The sequence below is a fragment of the Oncorhynchus keta genome, chromosome 24 (genome assembly GCF_023373465.1).
Source record: "Oncorhynchus keta strain PuntledgeMale-10-30-2019 chromosome 24, Oket_V2, whole genome shotgun sequence".
NCBI lineage: Eukaryota > Metazoa > Chordata > Actinopteri > Salmoniformes > Salmonidae > Oncorhynchus > Oncorhynchus keta.
Genome location: NC_068444.1, coordinates 28,696,861 through 28,719,345, shown reverse-complemented (window position 1 = coordinate 28,719,345; position 22,485 = coordinate 28,696,861). Strand labels below are relative to the sequence as shown.

At 43.7% G+C, this 22,485-nt stretch overlaps 2 protein-coding genes across 5 annotated transcripts in view; one reads left to right on the top strand and one right to left on the bottom strand.

The window, feature by feature from the left end:
* LOC118402939 (serine/threonine-protein kinase LMTK2-like) overlaps positions 1–19,249 on the bottom strand; it is a 20,069-nt gene extending 820 nt beyond the window's left edge. The window contains exons 1-6 of one of the 2 annotated variants that reach the window (XM_035801319.2): positions 19,101–19,249; positions 6,811–6,880; positions 6,508–6,632; positions 1,948–2,128; positions 1,662–1,848; positions 1,336–1,569 (exon numbers count right to left, since the gene is read on the bottom strand). In XM_035801319.2, the coding sequence (XP_035657212.1) occupies positions 1,337–1,569; positions 1,662–1,848; positions 1,948–2,128; positions 6,508–6,593 (687 nt within the window). In that variant the 5' untranslated portion in view covers positions 6,594–6,632; positions 6,811–6,880; positions 19,101–19,249 and the 3' untranslated portion in view covers position 1,336. Of the gene's footprint in view, positions 1–1,335; positions 1,570–1,661; positions 1,849–1,947; positions 2,129–6,507; positions 6,633–6,810; positions 6,881–7,432; positions 7,952–19,100 lie in introns of those variants that run through there. The other variant, XM_035801320.2, reaches the window with a different exon arrangement.
* LOC118402941 (parvalbumin, thymic-like) overlaps positions 1–22,485 on the top strand; it is a 26,545-nt gene extending 4,060 nt beyond the window's left edge. Inside the window, exons 2-5 of one of the 3 annotated variants that reach the window (XM_035801324.2) lie at positions 19,362–19,639; positions 21,148–21,280; positions 21,719–21,828; positions 22,244–22,485. In XM_035801324.2, the coding sequence (XP_035657217.1) occupies positions 19,627–19,639; positions 21,148–21,280; positions 21,719–21,828; positions 22,244–22,272 (285 nt within the window). In that variant the 5' untranslated portion in view covers positions 19,362–19,626 and the 3' untranslated portion in view covers positions 22,273–22,485. Of the gene's footprint in view, positions 1–18,734; positions 19,640–20,713; positions 20,906–21,147; positions 21,281–21,718; positions 21,829–22,243 lie in introns of those variants that run through there. The other 2 variants (XM_052478058.1, XM_035801322.2) reach the window with 2 other exon arrangements.

Genomic DNA, 22,485 nt, shown 5'->3' with positions numbered 1-22,485 from the left:
TACTCGTGTGTGTGTGTGTGTGTGTGTGTGTGTGTGTGTGTGTGTGTGTGTGTGTGTGTGTGTGTGTGTGTGTGTGTGTGTGTGTGTGTGTGTGTGTGTGTGTGTGTGTGTGTGAACTGGTGTGTGTGTGTGTGTGTGTGTGTGTGTGTGTGTGTGTGTGTGTGTGTGTGTGTGTGTGTGTGTGTGTGTGTGTGTGTGTGTGTGTGTGTGTGTGTGTGTGTGTGTGTGTGTGTGTGTACTGGTGTGTGTGTACTGGTGTGTGTGTACTGGTGTGTGTGCACTAGTACTGGTCCTGCCAGGTTTCTTCTAATCAACCAAACCACACTACAGGTTCTGTGGAACATTTCTTTCCGTTTGTTCAGTTTCTCCTCAGGACAACCATATGTATTTAGTTTACCCATGGGCTCTGATAACTAATAACTACTGGGTATACTTTAAATATCAGTCAACCAAACTCAGGTCTTACAAGCTGGACCAAATACTGTAACACACGCACACACAGGCACACGGATGCCGACATCCAAGCATGAACATGCGGATCAGAGTTGAGTGCCATCCTGTCTTGTCCTCCACCTATACTGGCCATAGAGCCGTCCACAGATGGACTCAAGGACACCCATTGAAATAGCTAGACAAATAAAGGGCCCTCTCCTTTTCTTTCCCCGCTCTCTCTCTTCCACTTCCTTTCCTTCTCTCTTTCCCTTTGTCTTTCCCTTTTCATCACACCTCTCTGTTTAGAGTCTAAACAAACCTTGCTTTTTCTTATTATAAAAGAATAAAAACAGATCAATTTTATCTATTTACTACACCACTTACTACATTGTGTAAACCTATGGAATAGCCTTTCCACTTTCGTTTGGCCTGAGGCTGAATGTGGCACGAGAGCATGACCGGTGGCATTGATAAGACAGTAGTAAAACTAGACGTCTGTTGACTGGGCTGAACAATAGGCCTTTATGTTGACTGAGAAGAAGATAACATGCTTTCAACTCCAGCCAGAGCCACAGATCTGATATCTATTGCTTTCACTGTGGCCAGCTGTGCTGTTAGCTACTACACGGCCCAGGCTTATTGAGTCAGACAATGTACTGTCACAGAGCTTTGTGATATCAGTGTAACCAACCGACAGGTGGTTTGGAACTGTTGGAGAGAAGGAGAAAAAACTCTCCAGCTAGAAATCCATTAAATAATGAATCATATAAGGGTTGGGGAGAGGAGTGGAGTGGAGAGAAATGAGGGGGGGAGGGAGAGAGAGGGAGAGAGGATAACTAATTTTTTCCATGAGCCCAAGGCTCTCTGGGTGACAGAAAAACAAGTGTGCAGCCATTCACTTGCCTTACTGCTCCAGGTCAGCGTCAGTGACGTGGGTGAGGACCAGACTAGAAGGTCTCAACTGTGAGCAGGTATGGATGGATGGACAACTCCACCTCTGGTGTGAGGATGTGGAGGTCTGGTGGGGGGATGCGGAAAATATACTGGATTCTGATATTATTAGATGGTGATCGGCCATCTTGGTTTTGAGGGAGCTGTCCAAGAAGGAGAAGTCATCCTCCCATTCTAAACCATGACCTGTAGGGCAGCGTAAACACAACCACCATCAGATAGAGATGTCATCAGACAGATAGAGAGATCACCATCAGGAAAGAGAGATAAAGACATACCATTGTCCTTTAAGCAGACCCCTGAGGTTGCCATGTGAGGTAGATGGTTGACATAGCTGCAGGGCGGGATTGGGGATTGATCCTTGGTCTCAGGTGTGTGTCTGTAAATTGGTATTGGAGATTGACCCTTGGTCTCTTTGCTGTTGGTCTCTGGACAGTGACTTTGTAGCTCCCTGGTGGGACTCTCCTATGGAGCGTGTTCAAAATGAAATGATGTTGATACTGTAGGCATAAAAACATGACTCTGATGTAAAATACCAATTATCTGTGTGATAGATGCAGTTACCTGATCAAACACATAGACAGTGACATCATCAAAGAAAGACACCTTCCTCCCTTTTCCAGGTTCGTCCCCTTCTGATGACACAGGGCTGGGCTGAGGGGTCACAGGGTTGCGGTGGGGGGTGACGGGGCTGGACTGGGGGCCCCTCTCACCTGAGGAGAGCCAACACTGGAAGTCTTCATACCTGCATGGAGAAAGATATGATTCTTTCACATAAAATGCAATTAATTTGATGTTATTCTTCAACATACAACTTGGTATTTTATACAAATAAATAAACATCTACTGAGACATCCATCGTCTCCTTTCACACTGTGTGCCCCAGAGCACTAGCGACAGTATATCTCCTTCCAAAACAGGAAGTGCAAAAACTCATTACTAAGCGGCTCCTCTCCGTACAATGACATGGCACCCAGGCAATCATTGGAGAATGTATGTCTATTATTTTCTCCTGGCCACTCACTGCAGGGCCTGAATAAATATTGTTGGCTGTCTTCGCAGGCGAGCACGCAATAGGAACCTTTTTCCGTTCTGCGGTCACCGGGCAACCGTTAAATGAGTGACTCAGGCAAGGAAAAAGAGATGCTGAGTCACTGAGCGCTATGACGAACGAACGCAAGAGGCAGACACACAGCCCAGGAGATGCATACACACGCTCTTGCCCCCTCCCCTCCCCTCCCTCTCTCTCTCTCTCTCCCTCTCTCTCTCTCTCTCTCTCTCTCTCTCTCTCTGTCTCTCTCTCTCTCTCTCTCTCTCTCTCTCTCTCTCTCTCTCTCTTGTCTCTCTCTCTCTCTGTCTCTCTCTCTCTCTGTCTATCTTTCTCTCTCTCTCTCTCTCTCTCTCTCTCTCTCTCTCTCTCTCTCTCACATTCACACGCATGCGTGCACACACACAGACAGACACACACACACGCAGACAGACACACACACACACACACACACACACACACACACACACACACACACACACACACACACACACACACACACACACACACACACACACACACACACACACACACACACACACACACACACACACACACACACACACACACACACACACACACACACACACACACACACACACACACACACACACACACACACACACACACACACACACACACACACACACACACACACACACACACACGCAGGGCTCTAATCTGTGTCTTCTTTATCACCTGGATTAGCACCTCACTGTGTATCCGCTACCAATGTCCTACATACAAAAAGACACAGCTTAAACACACACACATGCACACACAGGCACAAATACACAAGCACGCACACACACGAACAGTGGTGGAAAAAGTACCCAATTGTCATACTTGAGTAAAAGTATAGATACCTTACAGTTTTTCTCAGTCGCTTTGGTGCATTTTTCACATCATCCCTAACATGTGCAAAATAATAAGTGCATTTCTCAGAACTATTTGTACAAACTGCAATATACAATAGATATGTTTCTAAAGCTAGTCAGTCACTAAAAATCCTTAGTACATCTCAGAATGATAAGTCATTGAGTCATTGTTCACGAACAAGGTCGTCAAAATGTTTAGGCATGTTGTCAATGTAACTGTGTACTTTGACAGTATTACCTGATGTAAACTTAGACTACAGTTTGGATGACAGTTACTGTATTGAAAATGCACAAGGCTGCACTTCTATGGCATGTATCAATTTCAACAGTACTATTTACATATTACTGTATGTGGGTTATTGATTGAAAGAGACTGGACAACCCAAGAGGCACAAAGGAAAAAAAAACAAAATTAGAAAGAAACACAGGAAACCACCCCTAAGGCACAACTTTGCCCGCAGCACTGCTGTGCTGTCTCTACACATCCAGACGTTCCTGTCTGTCGGCCCACATATTCTCATCCACATCACACCGGATATTTTCCCTTCCAATGCAACGTGGAAAGAATCTTTTGGAATGCCTTATCCATCCTCTGCAGGCGTCTACTGTGATGTCCTCACATGCTGCATCCATTGCAGCCAGCAGGGTCATCTGTGTGTGTGGCTGACGATCGTACACCTTCCATCTCCATGCTGAAAATAACTCCTCAATTGAATTAAGGAATGGTGAAGCAGGTGGGAGGAATTCTATGAGCATCCTCGGGAGGGTCACAAACCATTGCCTTATGATGTTTGATCGATGGAAACTCACATTATCACAAATTACCGCATACTTTGGCAAATCCTCTCTAAGCAGACCCCTCTCATCATCAGGGATGAGAGCCCTGTAGAGAGTCTCTAAAAAGTTGAGTAGATGCTGGGTGTTGTATGGCCCTATAAGGGGGATATGGGTCAGGACACCATGCTCCGAAATAGCAGCACACATGGTGATATTTCCTCCCCGTTGGCCTGGCAAATCCACAGTAGCTCTGTGACCGATGATATTCCGACCCCGCCTTCTGCATTTGGTTAGGTTGAAGCCAGCCTCATCCAGGTATACAAAGTTGTGAGAGGGTTCACTTGATTCCAACTCCTTTATACGCTATATCCCAGAACACACAGTTGAATTTGTTTTGGTAAGGAAGAGTGACATAAAATGTACATATATTGCATGTTCCTTCCACAGCAATGGAAATGTGTGCAGTTTATGCTTACTGTACTATGTATCACTATAAAATGTTGCTGTAAAGTAGTTACATAGATATATGTTTTACCTGTACATACTGGTACCGTAGCTCCTTAACTCTGTCCTCATTCCTTTGGAATGGTACACGGTACAGCTGTTTCATACTCATCTGGTTTCTATGCAGCACCCTGTCGATGGTTGAGATGCAAACCGTATGGATGTTTTCAAAGACATCGTTGTCTTCTATAATGGTCCTTTGTATTTCCCTGAGTCTCATAGCATTGTTTACTCGGACCATGGTGCAAATAGCCTCATCCTGTTGAGGTGTGAAAAGGCGTCCTCTGCCACCGGTTTGAGGTAATCTTGCAGTCCTATGTGGGGGAATGCAGTGATGCATTGCACACTTTCACATAGACAAAAACTATGCGAACACACATTTTACTGTAAAACAAACAGGTGGGTGCATGTAAGGTGCAGTATGCATCTGTATAGAGTATATTTCTGTATGCTGTGAAATACAAGTGGACTACTGTAATATGAAGCATTGTAGGAAGTATACAGTATACTGCTTATATACAGTAACAGTGCACTGTACATTGGTGGACATACCTGTTCTCTCTTCGAAACGTTTGAACTATTGAGGACACGGTTGATCTCCCAATATTCGGCTGCACCCTTCGACCCGTCTCAGCCATTGTAAGGCCATGATTGACAACATGGTCTACAATAGTGGCCCTTATGTCATCAGATATGTGCCTATGTCCTCTTCTGCCTCTTCCTCTGTTTTGCCTTCCACCACGCATCCTTGCTCCTCTTCTTCCTCCTCTTGGCTGTTGACCCTGTTCGTTTCCTGGTCCATCCATTATTGGAAAATTGCAACTCTGTGTTGTGGTCTGTCTATATATGCTTGCCAATTGATTCCTCATGAGATGCAACTTTGAGCAATTTAGACAACTGGTTGATTGTTGGTTGAACTAACACTTTACATTCCTTCATGAGTGAGGGTCAATTTCACCTGCACGATTCATCAATTCACGTTTTTGTACAAAAGGTCTAATAGAAATGTGTAAAACTATGCTTGACAGTTTATGACAAATAGTTCAACAGTTTTGCATGTAATGGCTTATGCAACGAACTAATGCCTAGATGTTTTGAGGGGTAAGACTATTCAACAGAGAACCATCTACTATATTTTGATCAACATGACATGAGCAATTGATAATGTGGAAAAAAGCTGACACTTGTACATTATCAATTGCAATTTGTTCAAAAGGAATAAGAAATTGCTTTAATGATGTGCAGAAGTGACTAGATGATTTGGAATTTATACAAGTAGTATCATGAATTGCACTTTTGATCTAAGAAATGCACCAAAGCGACTGAGAAAAACTGTAATAGAAAGTTATTCAAGTAAAAGTGAAAGTCAGCCAGTAAAATATTACTTGAGAAATATACTTAAGTATCAAAACTAAAAGTATAAATTATTTAAAATTGCTTATGTTAAGCAAACCAGATGTTTTTTTTCTTTACGAATAGACAGGGGCTCACTCAAACACTCAGAAATCATAATTCAAAATGTAACGAGGACTTTTGGGTTCTAGGAAAATGTATGAAGTAAAAGTATATTATTTTCTTTAGGAATGTAGTGAAGTAAAAGTACATTATTTTATTTAGGAATGTAGTGAAGTAAAAGTAATAATACATTATTTTCTTTAGGAATGTAATGAATTAAAAGTGAAAGTAGTATTTTTTTAATAGTAAAGTAAACTACAGATACCCCCAAAAAACGATTTAAGTAGTACTTTCAAGTATTTTTTACTTAAGTACTTTACACCACTGCGCACAAACACACACAAAGAGAGAGAGTACTATAAAATAAAGAGGATTATGAGCTGAAGATTTAACAAGACAATGCCAACTGCAAAGCAATGGTCAAAAACCATTGACACTGTAGTAAAAGTTACAGGAACATACCATTGGTCGCTCTCATCAGTTTCCTCCACTACGACCACACCCATTCGGGTGGCCAATAATGGGTAGCCAATAAGATGAGGGTCCATCCAAAGACAGGACAGCTAACTCAGCCTCTTAAGTGAAGTCTGTCAAGTGAAGATAAACAAATGTCATTTTACATGTTGCTACATCATGATGCCCTCAACGACAGAACAGTACAAAGTCCTGATGCAACTTCCTGACACACGGTCCTATCTTACATTATCAATGCAAATTTCAAGAGAAAATTGACTTAAGAGAGAAGAGGTCAGAATACTACTGTACCTTGTGGTTTGAGGGTCCCATTCTACAGCAAATAGTCAGATCAGCGGATCAGTAATCCAGAACCGAGTCTCTGGAGAAAATAGATCAAATAGGAAATGAGGATAAATAAGAGGAAAAGCAAGAGAGAGAGTGAAAGAGAAATGAGGACGAGAGAGATAAGAAAAAGGAAAAGCGAGAGAGAGAGAGAGAGAGAGAGAGAGAGAGAGAGAGAGAGAGAGAGAGAGAGAGAGAGAGAGAGAGAGAGAGAGAGAGAGAGAGAGAGAGAGAGAGAGAGTGAAATGAGAAGACCAAAGTCAGATAGAGGGGAACGGTGGGGAGAGGACAAAGGGCTCACGTGTACAGTAGTCAGTCCCATGGGCTTAACCAGGAGCAGAGCAAAACAGGCAAATCGATTAAAAGCCTGGCTAATGTTGCCTACTTAAATAAAGGTTCATAAAATAAAATGAATAATGTAACAGATCCTCCTCAGTGAGAGACAGTAAGAGGACAGTACTCACACACACCTACTACTCCCTGAAGCTTTACAGACAAAATGCTTGGACAATTTTGGCTCAAAATCAGAAACTGAAAGTTTGCAAGAGGGTTTGGAAGAAAGAAGGCTGTGCAACCTCAGGACCCTTACTATTTTTAAGACTTTCACCACGGCATATAATCACAAGCCTATGCGGGCAGGACTGCCCTCTAGTGGTTCTGTTGATAATAGCAGACAGTCGATGTCAAAGACATGTCACACACAAATCAAAGGTTATTGGTCGCGTACACAGTTGAGCAGAGCGAAGTGCTTATGTTACTAGCTACTAACACTGCAGTAAAATGAAAAATACCAAATAATAATAAATAACAAAATACTACACGAAGTCAAGAAATGTCAGATCGAATCTAATTAACAGCATTAAAAGTGTAATCTGTACATATTCACACCAGATGCATTTACACAATATATACTAAGAATGAAATGTATATCAGTAGATATATTAGAATAAGCTATGTTGAGAATACAGTATTTAAGTACACAGAACAAAACCCCATGACATAATGGATAGAATTGCAGGAAATTAGCTTCCTGACCAGAGACCTGAATATAAATACATACACTACCGGTCAAAAGTTTTAGAACACCTACTAATTCAAGGGTTTTTCTTTATTTTTACTATTTTCTACATTGTATAATAATAGTGAAGACATCAAAACTATGAAATAACACATATGGAATCATGTAGTGACCAAAAAAAGTGTGAAACAAATCACAATATATTTTATATTTGAGATTCTTCAAAGTAGCCACCCTTTGCCTTGATGACAGCTTTGCACACTCTTGGCATTCTCTTATGTGTTATTTTATAGTTCTGATGTCTTCACTATTATTCTGCAATGTATAAAATAGTCAACATTAAGAAAACCCTTGAATGAGTAGGTGTTCTAAAACTTTTGACCGGTAGTGTATATATGTGCATGGTTTGTATAGACAGTATGGGCAGTATGTGAATATAAAAGGTGTATTCAGCAGTATTTATATAGTATAACCCATGACTACAATACAGGGTATACATATAAAGTGGGTAAAACAGTATGTAAACATGATTAAAGTAACCAGTGATTGATGACTATGTACATAGGGCAGCCGTCTCTAAGGTGTAGAGTACAATACCGGGTGGTAGCCGGCTAGTGACATTGTCTAATGTTCATTCAAAGGTACTGGTAGGAGGTCAGCTAGTGATAACTGTTTAAATATCTCATTGACACATCTTGCAAGTTTCACTTTTAATTGATGTGACATAATAAATGTCCAACAACACGCCTATGTACAGATTCCATTCAATTACTACTATCTCCTGAAAGAAGGAATGAATGAGGGATTCATTGACTGAAAATATTATTCTTCATCAATTTTCACAGTATATTTCCCACACTGTTTCTGAAGGAGGGCAAGTTGTAAGGTTCGGTTGCTACTATCCTCCCCCTGGCAACAAAATCACTGATGCTGGAGTTCCACTTGATACACTCATGCAGCATCCGGATATTGTTCCCAGGGAGACACACGCACACTCGTCTTTCAGGTCCTCCCTGTCCAGAGTCTGAAAAAGAAGGAAAGGATGGAGTGAAGTGAGGAGTGGAGGAAAGGAAAGGAGATGGAGAGAGAGAGACAGATGGTGGTTAACTCAAATGGAGGAAGGTGCTTGCATTTCACCCTGGCCCCTGTGTGTTTAAGGGGCACCCCCCTCTTTCCTTTTATCCCTCCCTCCCTCCCTTGCTCCCTTGCTCCCTTCCTCCCCCCCACTTTCTGTATAGCCCAGGCATCATGTCACCTCGCCTGCAAACCCTGGTCCTTCTGTTGGGTCCACCAAACTTAGCAGCATTGTGCATATGATATAAACCACGGTTGAAAAACATGTTCAAATGTAGTCTAAACTATTTGTGCTGTGTTCAATCTATTTACTCAGCATCAGATAGTTCTGCTACCTCTTCACATAGATCTACAACGTCATCCGCTTCATTAATTCATTACAGTATCTTTGACTCTGATGGGCCACATTGAAAGCGACATCCATCTTTGTTCAGATTTCAACTGTAGGGATAGCTGTTCCATTCCCTAATTTATTGTTGTTTTTCTAACTGGGACAAAGCATAGAATATCCCTTCTCCACCGCCCCACCTGCTATTAATACCCCTAGTCAGGGTAATAACAAGTCTATATCTACCTCTCCTCTTCCCAGGTCTTCAACATTAAGGCCGTCATTGAAAATAAGAATATGTTCTTAACTGACTTGCCTGGTTAAATAAAGGTAAAATAAAAATAAAAATAAATTAATTAATTAATGGCCACTTGATGACAGTCCAAAGAAATGCAATGCACCAGTCCCACAATGCAATGCAATGGCCTGGGACACTTGTCCATGTGCAGACCCTAGTGGGCGGAGTCAGGGACAGAGAGTACCGATAGTAGATCTACCCGTGCCTAGCACTACCCGAAAAGGGGGAGGGAGGGGGGGGCGCTTTTCTTTTCTGATTGGGTTGGCAGTGAGTTTGCCACACCAATTTAGTTGTATCACACGCACATTCGCATGCCGGGGTGGGGGTGGGGGGCTGCGTAACTATCCTTTTACACCAGAGGCACAGAATCATCATATCCAGCCAACAGACGACAAGTGACACCAAACAATCTGTGAGAGGAGGGTAATTGGAGCACTGGGCTTATTCTGAGCAGTGGCAGTGACGCCCAAGCAAGGCGGGCGACACATGACGCTCTGCTCTCTAACCGTCCAGACCATGCAACATTGCACTCTGGGTAAACCTGTGAAATGAGCTCTCCACCAGCCAGGGCCCTAGCAGCCCTGCCTACAGCCTTTATTTGGACACGCCCGGAGGATAGCGTCTCACTTCTCATTCTGCCGTTTTGGGGGTTAGGTTGAAACTAGACACTGAAACAACAACAGTCAAAGTGGTAAACATGTCAGCTTATTGTGTCATGCCAGTAGTATCTTAGTATCTTAGTAGCAGATTATTGGGTCTTTAGAGCGTTTGCTGACAAGAGTTCCTATAATATGATGACATAAATCTAAGATACATTTCAGAGAGCTGATAATGTATTTATGAGCCTCTGTTGACACCAGTACTCCTGCTCTTCCCCAGTTGAGACCTGGACATGGCTGAACAAGCAAGACTGATGCCAATAATGTATTACCATTTTGGGCAAGTATGCACGCATCAAGTGTGTATGTGCCTCAAGTGTGTGTGTGTGTGTGTGTGTGTGTGTGTGTGTGTGTGTGTGTGTGTGTGTGTGTGTGTGTGTGTGTGTGTGTGTGTGTGTGTGTGTGTGTGTGTGTGTGTGTGTGTGTGTGTGTGTGTGTGTGTGTGTGTGTGTGTGTGTGTGTGTGTGTGTGTGTGTGTGTGTGTGTGTGTGTGTGTGTGTGTTTTGTGTGCGCTTGCATGCGTGCTTAAAGTATTGAGTGGAGCCAACTTAGCCTAATTTATTCATCCATGTTCATTTCCCTGTACGGGCAGAACACGGTTTACTGGGGTAAGGAACTCTATACTGCAGTATACAGTACAGTAACCTGTAATGGTACCTCCACCCCTCAACATAAAGTCTAAATGTAGATACCCTGAACACATTCCTAAATGGGAGTAAACACTAAGTAGAATTGAACACATATACAGTGAGTACAGTGCCTTCAGAAAGTATTCACACACTTTTCCACATTTTGTTGTGTTACAGCATGAATTTAAAATGGATTAAATGGAGATTTTGTCTCACTAACCTACACATAATAGAGTACCACAGTATGCGTCATAATACCCATAAAACCTAGCGTTCAAACAGCGAATTGGTTCCAATCATTTTTCCACCGTTCATTTTTCCCATAGAGGATTTTAGAAACTTAAAATAGGGTCTGTGTTTTGTGTAGACTTACCCTGGTGTGACGTTTTTATAACCGTGTCAATCTCTCTCGGACAAGGTGACTTTTATCAATATATTCGCCTGTATTTACCCCCCAAAAGTGAAATGCTAATTAGCTGCTAATGTGGATATCATAAAGAACTACAAATGTAATTTTGATCTGGACGAGACTGCTGAATCGAGGCAAAGGTAAGAATCACTGGATTAACTATCTAATGGTAGCTAAATGTAGTAATGAATCAATTGGTTACATTTATTGAAATGGACAATTCCGTGAACTGCCTTGTGCAAGTTCTAAATTGACACAGTACCTGTTGACGAAGGTGTCAGCTAGAGAGGACGTGGAGGAGCTTGCTGTCACGCCTGCTCCCGCTCCCCCTCCCTGGTGCTCGAAGGAATCAGCCTCCCCAGCATTACGCACTCCTGCCACCATCATTAAGCACACCTGCCTCCCCCCCGTCACGCGCATCATCGATTATTGGACTCACCTGTACTCAATCACCTCTGTCATTACCTCCCCTATATCTGTCTGGTTCCCCGCTCTGTTCCCTGCTTCAGCCTTGATGTTCGCATGTCTTTGTTACCCAGGTTCTGATGCTGTTCCTGTCCTGTTACCTTTCTGTTCCACATTAAATGTTCAACTCTCTGTACCTGCTTCTCATCTCCAGCGTCGGACCTTACATGCAGGGATTTGTAGTTTTGCATAATGTCTTTGATGTTAATTAGCATTTTGAGAGTAAATAGAGACGAATATATTGATAAAAGTCACCTTTATATGGTTATAAAAACGTCACACCAGAGTCTACACAAAATACAGCCCTTATTTTAAATTTTTCTAAAATCCCCTAAGCCAACTGACATACAATCATTATATATGCTGCTGCTACTCTGTTTATCATATATCCTGATGCCTCGTCACCTTACCCCTATGCATATCTACCTCTATCACTCCAGTATCCCTGTACATTGTAAATATGCTACTGGAACTGACCCTGTATATAGTATGCTTCCTTACTGTCTCCTGTTTTTCTTATTTTTATTTCTTGTGTGTTTTTGTTCTACCTTTTGTTATTTTTAGTGCTACATTGATATTGATTACTACATTGTTGGGTTTAGAGCTTGCAAGAAAGGCATTTCACTGTACTTGTACATGTGACATTGCAACTTGAGACTTGAACCTCCTTCCCAAACCACTGACAGTAAGTCAGGTTCTCACAGGTCTGCAGGTAGCCTGGCAGTAAAGAGCGTTGGGCCCGTAACCGAAAGGTTATCCCCGAGCCGACTAAGTCAAATATCTGTTGACGTGCCCTTGAGCAAGGCACTTAACCCAACTGCTGCTGTGAGTCGCTCTGGATAATATGACTAAAATGTAAATGTAAGTCAGTGAACTCCAAAACCCATGTCGTGACAGTATCCTAACAGTAGAAGGCAGATAACCCCATGTTGTGACAGAATCCTACCACTAGAAGGCGGCTAAACCCATGTCATGACAGTATCCTACCCCAAGAAGGCAGATAAACCCATGTTGTGACAGAATCCTACCACTAGAAGGCGGCTAAACCCATGTCATGACAGTATCCTACCCCTAGAAGGCAGATAAACGCATGTCATGACAGTATCCTACCCCTAGAAGGCAGATAAACCCATGTCATGACAGTATCCTACCCCTAGAAGGCAGATAAACCCATGTCATGACAGTATCCTACCCCTAGAAGGCAGATAAACCCATGTCATGACAGTATCCTACCCCTAGAAGGCAGATAAACCCATGTCATGACAGTATCCTACCCCTAGAAGGCAGATAAACGCATGTCATGACAGTATCCTACCCCTAGAAGGCAGATAAACCATGTCATGACAGTATCCTACCCCTAGAAGGCAGATAAACCCATGTCATGACAGTATCCTACCCCAGATAAACGATGACAGTATCCTACCCCTAGAAGGCAGATAAACCCATGTCATGACAGTATCCTACCCCTAGAAGGCAGATAAACCCATGTCATGACAGTATCCTACCCCTAGAAGGCAGATAAACCCATGTCATGACAGTATCCTACCCCTAGAAGGCAGATAAACCCATGTCATGACAGTATCCAACCACTAGGAGACAGATAAGATAACCCCTCCCTCCAGAAGAGCTCGTTTCACTCAGCCAGTGTGTGTAGTGGATGGAAGTAGACCTTATAGGGTCATGCATGTCAAGTAGACGATGTGGCTCTGCTGCTGTGTCATGGTGATTTAAAAATAAAAGTGCCATGTCAGTCTGGCAGCTCTCCCACCTGCCTCTCTCTGCCTGGGTTCTGGGTTGTTACCATGGTGAGGAGAAGAGATTAGGAGATCAAATGACCCAGCTTGAACAGGAACACAAATTATAGATATAGCTGTCTATACCTATACTGTCTATATCTATACTGTCTATAACTGTCTATATCTATACTGTAAGGTTAATTTGCTCTGGACTTTTGGTACATACAGGTGTGGGATCTTAATTTCCTACACAGTAGTAAAATGCAATCTTGTAGACAAGGTTTAAAAAGGCTTCTAATGTTTGTAATTTCCACTTTAAAATGTCAGACTTGATTTGTCCTACTCTGCAGAATGTTTGTGAAGGGGTTTATTAAGGATGTATTAGGTAGTTAATTGACTGTTAACACAACACTAGGCTGGACTGTGAACTGTTAGTTTGGTCTCTGGGGAGAAAGAGGGGGATTGGAGGGTTCGGGTTCGTAGGGTGTTGGGGGTCGCGAAATGTGTAGGGGGCTGGGAGGTGGGTAGGGAGGTGGATGGGAGTGTAGGGGGGTGAGGGCTAGTCAAGACAAGCATTGAGACACCTAGGCCTGTCATTACATCATCAATCTGTACAACCTCATTTTAGGAATTTCACTAATACGTTTTTTTTTTAAAGAATCATTAAAATGGTTACAGTATATATTACCAAGGTGATACTCAAAACATTGTTTGAGTCTATAAAAGTGAGCATAGTGACTGTAGAAAGTCAACCGAAACTATCCTAATGTGATAACAAGAAACCCAATGAAGCCTGTGACGGCCCCATATAAAGGTACACATACGAACACAACTCATACAGTACTGTAACAGAAGCAGGAGACCAGCTTAGAGCAAACTGATATTTCAGCAATAACATGAAGCTAGCACTGAGCCGCAGAACACACAATCTCTGAGATATTTGCTGGCGACGCTGAGAGGCAAAGGACTGTTGGGAAAGTGTTGAAAAGCTAGACTGTCACCTCTGACCTGCACACACACACACACACACACGCAATCATAATCCAAGATGGACAGCTGTAGAACTCTTGGATGGTGCAAAGTGATCATTCAGCCAGCCACACTCAACCACAACCACTATCAGATACTAAAACAGTCCCACTGGGACAGCTGGTCTGGAGGGAGAGGACACAGCGTACATACAGTAGCCTGAGAATCTAATGATTGACAAATTGGTAAGCACATTCCCTAACTGGAGAGCTATATTACATGAAATTGTTTTCTTGGTTTCTGAGGACTGGCCAGCGATGTTCTAATTTAAACCCTCAGCTCTGCTCTGTGCTCCTCCTATCCTTCACACCCTCGCCCCATCCCAACCTCCTCCATGGGGTGCTGGGGAACCCCACCCTTCACTCACCCACCACCGGACAGAGAGAGACTGTCACTCATGCTCTAAGCCAACTGGCATCAGAATGGCCCTATTACAGCTCGAGGGGGGGGGGGGTACTACTCCAATTGCATGGTGTAACTATATATCGGTCCAAAATGTAATGAGTCAGGGTTTCCCTGGTTACGAATTAAACAGACAGGAAACAGAAGATAGAGGGACAGAGAGAGATGAACGGTGAAGGGTATAGGCTACATATGCCAAAATAGATTTTCACATTTAATAAATAGCTTACCTGACACTTGTTGCAGGTGAACTTACTTATGATTAAAATAATTGCAGTTTAATTCATATCAACAATTTTTTCCCTTATGGTTTGCTGCTTCTATCCCCACTCTTTAAATAGAGTCGCTGGCTAGCTGCATTGTCACGGATCCCCCGGTACTGCTGCTCATGCTGTTTACCAGTTCCGGAGGTCAACGTCATCGGCCTTCTAGGTTTCACTGAACTGTGTCATTACTCACACCTGGTTCCAATTCCTCACTGATTGTATTTGTACAAATGTGCCCTTTGTTTCCCATTGGGCTGTCCATTATATTTCCCATGTCTGTTGGTCGTGTGAGTACCTATGCAGTGTCTGTGCTGCGTGTTTTGTGTATTACGGGTCTCGTCCCGTGTCTTTCTTCGAGGTTTGACCTCACTCTTTTGTTTTGGGTACATCCCAGTGTTACTGTACATGTTTGTTTTGGGTGTATTAAAAACCCAGATGTATTCCGGCGCCTGTCTCCAAATCCTTTATACCAGAGTGACATGAATTCTTTACATTTTTGTGCTGACCGATGGTAGCCAATGGCTAAAGCACAGGGATTAAATTGCAAGTTTGAATTTAAACCCGTACGTGAAATAAGCTACAGCACAGTGCAGGATGGTGGAAGCAAAGATCCCTGTTGATTTGAACAAACCTGTCTAAGCCAAATCTCTGAACTCTTTAAGGGGGTCCTGAAGCTTGAGAAGTGTACATTACATTCCACCCCACAGCCCCTTTCCTATCCAGAAAGTAACACAAGAGAAAGACCAACCATTTTCTAACACTCCTTAGAACAGAAGGGTGGAGGGGAAGCGAGAGAGTCAGGAAAGAAAGAAAGAGGGAGAGAAAGGATAAAAAAGTGAGAGGGTGAGAGAGCAAGTGAGAGAAAGAGAAATGAAGAGAAAAAGAGCACTGCACCTGCTGATGTGGGTGTAGAAGGGAAACCTGACATTCAATGGCTTAATGACCATCTCAGGGAGTTACAGTAGACTAGCTAACACAGGCCTATTTAATGGCCTGGTGAAATCACACCAGCAGAGGGTGATGTGTGTGGGGAAGTCTCTCTCAGGCCCCCTGAGATACAACTGGCCAAATGTCCCCTCTAACCCAGGGCTGTTCAATCCCGGTCCTCGGTACTTGGGAGCCACACATGGTACATGCTTTTGTGCCAGCGCAACCTTTACCTGATTCAACTAAGCCTGGATCACAGCCAAAGGGGTTTTAACTGGGACTGAGCGTTGGTTGAAACGTTGTCCATTTAATAACGTTCATTGGGAACACGTGACAGTGTGCACGTTCATTCTATTTGCTTATTTACTCAACCCACCTGATAACTTCCTCCACATAATATTACTCCTATAAATGTCTGGTCATTTTCATCCCTGGACAAAACTATGTTCTGTTGTGTTTATCCTCCCAAACCCAGTGAGTAGCCTACCCTTGGCTCACGTGTAGACTGCAGAATGATTGTGAGGGAAGGTTCTTAGGTTGTTGTTGTGGAGGGGACAGGGTACTCAGCCAGCCTGGCAGTAAGTTAGGTTGGAGTAAGGAGTAACGTGAGCAGTGATCAGAACGTGAGCAGCGATCAGATAGAACACTCTGTCTTGTTTTCCTTTGGTTGCTGAGGATTTATAGCTGCGAGAAGTGGCACAGGGTTACTACAGGGCTCCCATCAACACGCACTCACTCACGCACACACGTGCACGCACGCACACACAGGCAGGCATGTACACATGCACGCACGCACACACACACACACTTAAATCTTGAGTGATTGATGTCAAAGCGTCAGGAGAGTGAAATAAAACCGCTTGAGGAGGGAGAGGCCTTGCGAGGGGAAATGGGGTGATGGGATTGGGGGGGTCGGGATGAATCTGAGAACGGTATCGGTATGTCCCCCACCACAGCTGGTCCGATGGAAATAGACAGAGATGTAACTGAGCCCAGGGAAGAAGAGGAGCAATCGCTTTCCCCAGGATGGATGTTCAAGCAGTCTCTCTCTCTCTCTCTCTCTCTCTCTCTCTCTCTCTCTCTCTCTCTCTCTCTCCCCCTTTCTCTCTGTATCAGTATCCTCTCGAGGGTTGAAATGTTTAAAACATTAAAAACCTCTACATGCAGTCCACAGTAATTACCCGATGACAATGGCAGGTAGATCTAAAGCCCATACTCATAGCAGCCAGTTAGTGGGCTGAGCGAGCGAGCCCAGGCTGCAGATCTCTGTGTCTGAGTGTGAGAGGAGTACAGTAAGCTGAATAGCTCAGCAGCAGAGCCCCAGATATACTCCCTGTGACTCCCCAAAGACCGTCTCAGTGGTAGAAACGTTGTCCATAAACAGCATACAGAATCAGACCTGAGCAGACCTCACCCTGAAATGTGCACAAACCCAAGTCAAAACAGGATTTGTTGTCTTTCAGATACTTAAGATGCACTTCATTTAGCTTGCTCGATGCAGTGGGACCAACGGATAAAAAGACAGATAAAGAAAGCAAGCAAAAAGTCCAAACCCAGCAGGTCAGCAGGCTCTCTCTCTCTCCTCTTACTCTGGGAGTGAGAAGAGAACGCTGCCACCGGCTGGTTGGCTTGGCAGCTGAGAGACCGTCCCCATGTCTGTCAGCTATGCAAAAATGACTCAGCTCTCACCACACCAAAATAGCACCAATCAATCCCAGTCAGGCAACAATGTGGTGGGGTGTTCTAAGGCCCTACAGATCCAGGTTCGATCCCAGGCAGTGTCACAGCCGGCTGTGACCGGGAGACCATGAGGCGGTGTACAATTGGCCCAGCATCGTCTGGGTAAGGGGAGGTTTTGGCTGGCCGGATGTCCTTGTCCCATCGCGCTATAGCGACTCATGTGGCGAGCTGGTCTCATGCGCGCTGACACGGTCGCCAGTTGGGCGGTGTTTCCTCCGACACATTGGTGCGGCTGGCTTCCGGGTTAAGCGAGCAGTGTGTCAAGAAGCAGCGCAGCTTGGCAGGGTCGTGGGGTCGTGCTTGGCAGTGTCTTGGGGAGAAAAAGGGCTAAAATATGAAAAATAAACTATGTGGTAATCATGGTCCAGGGATCTGGGAGAGATCCCTCAGGAGGCTAATGTTTTTCTACTATCACTCTGTTTGATTCATCTGTTGTCACAGCAAATTTTCCCGCTGAGCAGGAAGTGCAAAATACTGTGTATTCAAGGTTTTAAAAGGCTTCTGAAGTTCGTAATTTCCACTTGATTTGATTTACCCTAATAAAGAATGTATCAACCCCTAGAAAACATTTTCCAATAATAACTAACATTTCCTGTTGCTGCTGGATTCTTTTTCTGCTTTGAGAAACTGTTCAAATGAAGATAGTACACCTGTACGTGTGCTTTACTTTCCACTGATGTGTTTTAGTGTTTCCATAGTTAGCTGTTAGACTCAGCTCTAATGATGGAGTGCAGATCCCCCAGGAGGATACATAGACAAGTTTTTACACTAAATAATTGTATAGACATTTTTTCCCCATAATATAATTCATCAATAAGGCCCGAGGGGGTGTGGTATATCGACAATATACCACAGCTAAGGGATGTTCTTCGGCATGATGCAACGCAGAGTGCCTGGACACAGCTCTTAGACATGGTATATCGACAATATATCACAAACCCCCCGAGGAGCCTTATTGCTATTATGAACTTGTTACCAACATACTTAGAATAGTTCAAAGAAACGTTTTGTTGTACCCGTGGTATACGGTCTGATATACCACGGCTGTCAGCAAACCAGCATTCAGGGCTCGAACTACCCAATTTATAATCCCCTTTTGATAGATCAACAAGACATTTTACAAACCCAAACAATTCAGTCTTGTCAGGTCTCAACATGACATCATATCTGGCAAAGTGGATACAGTAAGCTCTCTCAACCAGCACAACGCAAAACAGGACTACAATGACAAACACAAAATCCCAATCCCAAAAATATATAATTTTCCTCCTACTTACCACTATGGTTCTCCATGTAGAAGAAGTCTGCTCTGCTTCTTAGTTCCATTGTCTTTCCTCCCCCACCTCCACAACTACTGTGTATTGTCTTCATGGATATCAACAAGCTTCACCTGCACAGGAAACTACATAGAACGCCAACATCCACACACAGCTAAAACATAAAGTCAATCTGTACAGTCTCTACGTGTAGAAGCCCTACCACCCATCCCTCTTCCCCTCTCCCTCATCCCCCCCATCCCCCTCTCCTCCATCACACAGGAAACCTGGCCTTCCTGCAAACAAGCATCGGGGCATGGAAGGGGACAAGGCCACGGCCGAGGGCAGGTATGGAGGGAGAGGATGTTTTTGTCGTTTTTCAACTCCCCTGGCTGAGAGGCCTGCTGTCGTCTATCCTGAGGAAACCGGCTCACGTCATTGGTGCTCAGAGGAGCTCTACAACTCCAGCCATAGGCTTGCACGTGCTCAGTAGCAGGACCACAGTGACACAGATCGCTGCAGAGAGGGCCCGGGGCAGATATCAACAATGACCCCCACAGGTGAGCAATGAAGTAGATTTATTATTAGGGACAGTGGGGATACTGTCAATCATCATTCCCCAAAGTTTCATGTAAGGGTAAATGTGTCACGGTCAGTTCAAGCTCTTTATCGTTATGTTTCTCTCCAAAGCTAGTCGCTGTCGAACCAGCAGGAAACATTACACTGTACTGTTTCCAAGCCAACGGCCATTATCCAATTAATGTACATAATAGGCTACAGTAGAGCATGGCCACCTGGGAATGTGTGAATACTCCAGCAGGTGTTCAGTAAAACAGCCTGGCAGGGAGGTGGCTCTTCAGCATTCATCAGTCGTTAACACTTCCTCAACCTCTATCAGGCACCAACAGCTGTGTCTGCCCCACTGCAAAGACATAACATGTACAGCAGTACTGACACTGGAGATTTGCAGAATCAAAACCTAATATTCTCATAAAACAAAGTCCCTGGTAAGTGATTTACCACTACCCGTGACGATAGTGAGCCTACCCCCATCTCAGGGGAAGCCCAAACGTGACTGAGCCTCCGAATAACAGGATGTTTATAGCTAAGCCTGGGGGATCCTGTGCCAGAGAGACAGCTCTGTAACACAGGGAGGAAGCAACCAGAAACTTAGAGAAGGGAGAGGGCAGAGAGGAGGGAGATGAGCAATGGGAGTGGAGGAAGACAGGAGGAGAGGGAGAGAGAAGAGCAGGCAAGCCAGGCGATATCTGGCCAAACAACTATAGCATGTCTTCTGTTTTCTTGTCCTCTTATCTGTTCCTGAAGCCTTTTCCCAGCATGTCCGAAAGGAAAATGACTAAATATCATAAATACAAAGACAGATCAACACTTCTGATCATGTATCACTGTCACTGGCTGTTTCAAACACATCTCATATTCAGGCTTAAAGGGTTATATCTGCACTTTTTCCACTATATGGGGGAAAGCTAGTAAGAATGGCTTTCTGTTCACCAGAAGGGCCACTTTCAGTTTGTCTCTTAATTAAGTGCGAAAACAAAAGCTTTGTCATAGTGACGCCGTGACATCCACGCCCGTTGAACGTCAAGTGGGCCCAAAAGACAGCTGTGTTTGGCAGGGAAACGCTGGTGGTTTCTGACACCATGGCATCATAAGATCGCTCTTACCAGTAGCTTTCTACCTCACCATCAGTTAGGATAGAACCACAAGCTGCTACGTTTCATCGCGATCTCGCTACAGTTTCAGTATGGCTCTCACAGACTTCCTTGCTGCGTCAGATATTACTTCAGCGATCAATGCTTGCAGAGGTATGAATGTATGTTTGCACTTTTGACCTCTACTGTAACTTACTGGTATGGGGAATGTTACAGTAGGTGTGTTGGATTGCCCATAGGGACACATAAATGCGTCTTTTTTTGCTCTATATGATTGTGGCTTCACAAATGTGTTTACGTAAAGAAACTGGAAATGCAAGTTATGAGCTATTCATTTCAATCATCAACGGGTTTTTTGGTCCTTTGTCGTTATGCACTGTCCATTCTGCTTTTAGCAAACGACTCCTTCAGCCCCAAGAAGTTTTTTGCGATGGTGGGCTTGTCCAAGAAGTCTCCCCCTGAGATTGAGAAGATCTTCATGATCCTGGACCAGGACAAGAGTGGCTACATCGAACAGGACGAGCTACAGTTGAGTCTCAATATAACACACACGTCTTCTAGGGAACTTAATCCCATGATCAAAATAGCAGCAGATACTAGGCAGATACAAATATTTTTATTTTATTTTGTTTCTCAAAAAAGGTTGCCTAATACAAGGACTTAAGATCCTTTTGAGTTAGATGGATACAACCAAACACACAAAACTTCTACTGTACAGTGTACCGTATGTAATGCTACTTTTTGTGTTTTGTGTTTTGTTTGTGTGTGTGTGTGTGTGTGTGTGTGTGTGTGTGTGTGTGTGTGTGTGTGTGTGTGTGTGTGTGTGTGTGTGTGTGTGTGTGTGTGTGTGTGTGTGTGTGTGTGTGTGTGTGTGTGTGTGTGTGTGTGTGTGTGTGTGTGTGTGTGTGTGTGTGTGTGTGCGTGTGTGTGCGTGCACATGTGTGTGTGTGTGTGCATGTGTGTTAGGCTTTTCCTCCAGAACTTCTCCAAGGGGGCTCGTCCCCTGACAGCGGCTGAGACCAGAGCCTTTCTCCTAGCTGGGGACAAGGACGGGGACGGAAAGATAGGCTGGGACGGTAGGGTTACTAGGCCATCAGGCAGGTTGTTGTTTATTGTCATGAGTCTTGTCCTGGAGGCAGAACAGAGACATTTTGCCTTAGATAGGACAGCTGCAAAGTCAAAATGGGCTATATTGTATTAGGGTTATCAGTGTTGTTAAGGTTATGGTTAAGTTGAGGGCTTGGTTAAAAATCTGATTTTAGAACTGTGCCAGCTATTGACCACTCTCCAGAACAAGAATCATGACGAAAGACACCTAACCTGCGGTAGCCAGGGTTGGCTGTTGGCATTTATGATTCTAATGGCAGTTTAAGGATCACTGGATGAGAAACCGAGTTTGGAAATGTAGTTAGACAGTAATTAAATCTGTATATTCTGCATATTGAACATTAAGAATGAACACATTGAGAACAGTTTGTGTCTCTCTTTCAGAGTTCTCCAACCTTGTCATGTCTTCATAAAGAGAGGAAGATAAAGAAGATGTTTATTTTTGACAATCTTGTAGTTTGAAGACAAGCAGTACATGGTCTGTGTGAATCTTCTCAGTGCCTTCTTGGATTGGTCCAGCCTCTGTCTGTCAGTACAAGTAGTGCAATATGCTGTATGCTAGTTTTGACTAAGGAAAATATGATATTGTAAACCAATACAAATAAACAGTCTTTGGCTTAACACTT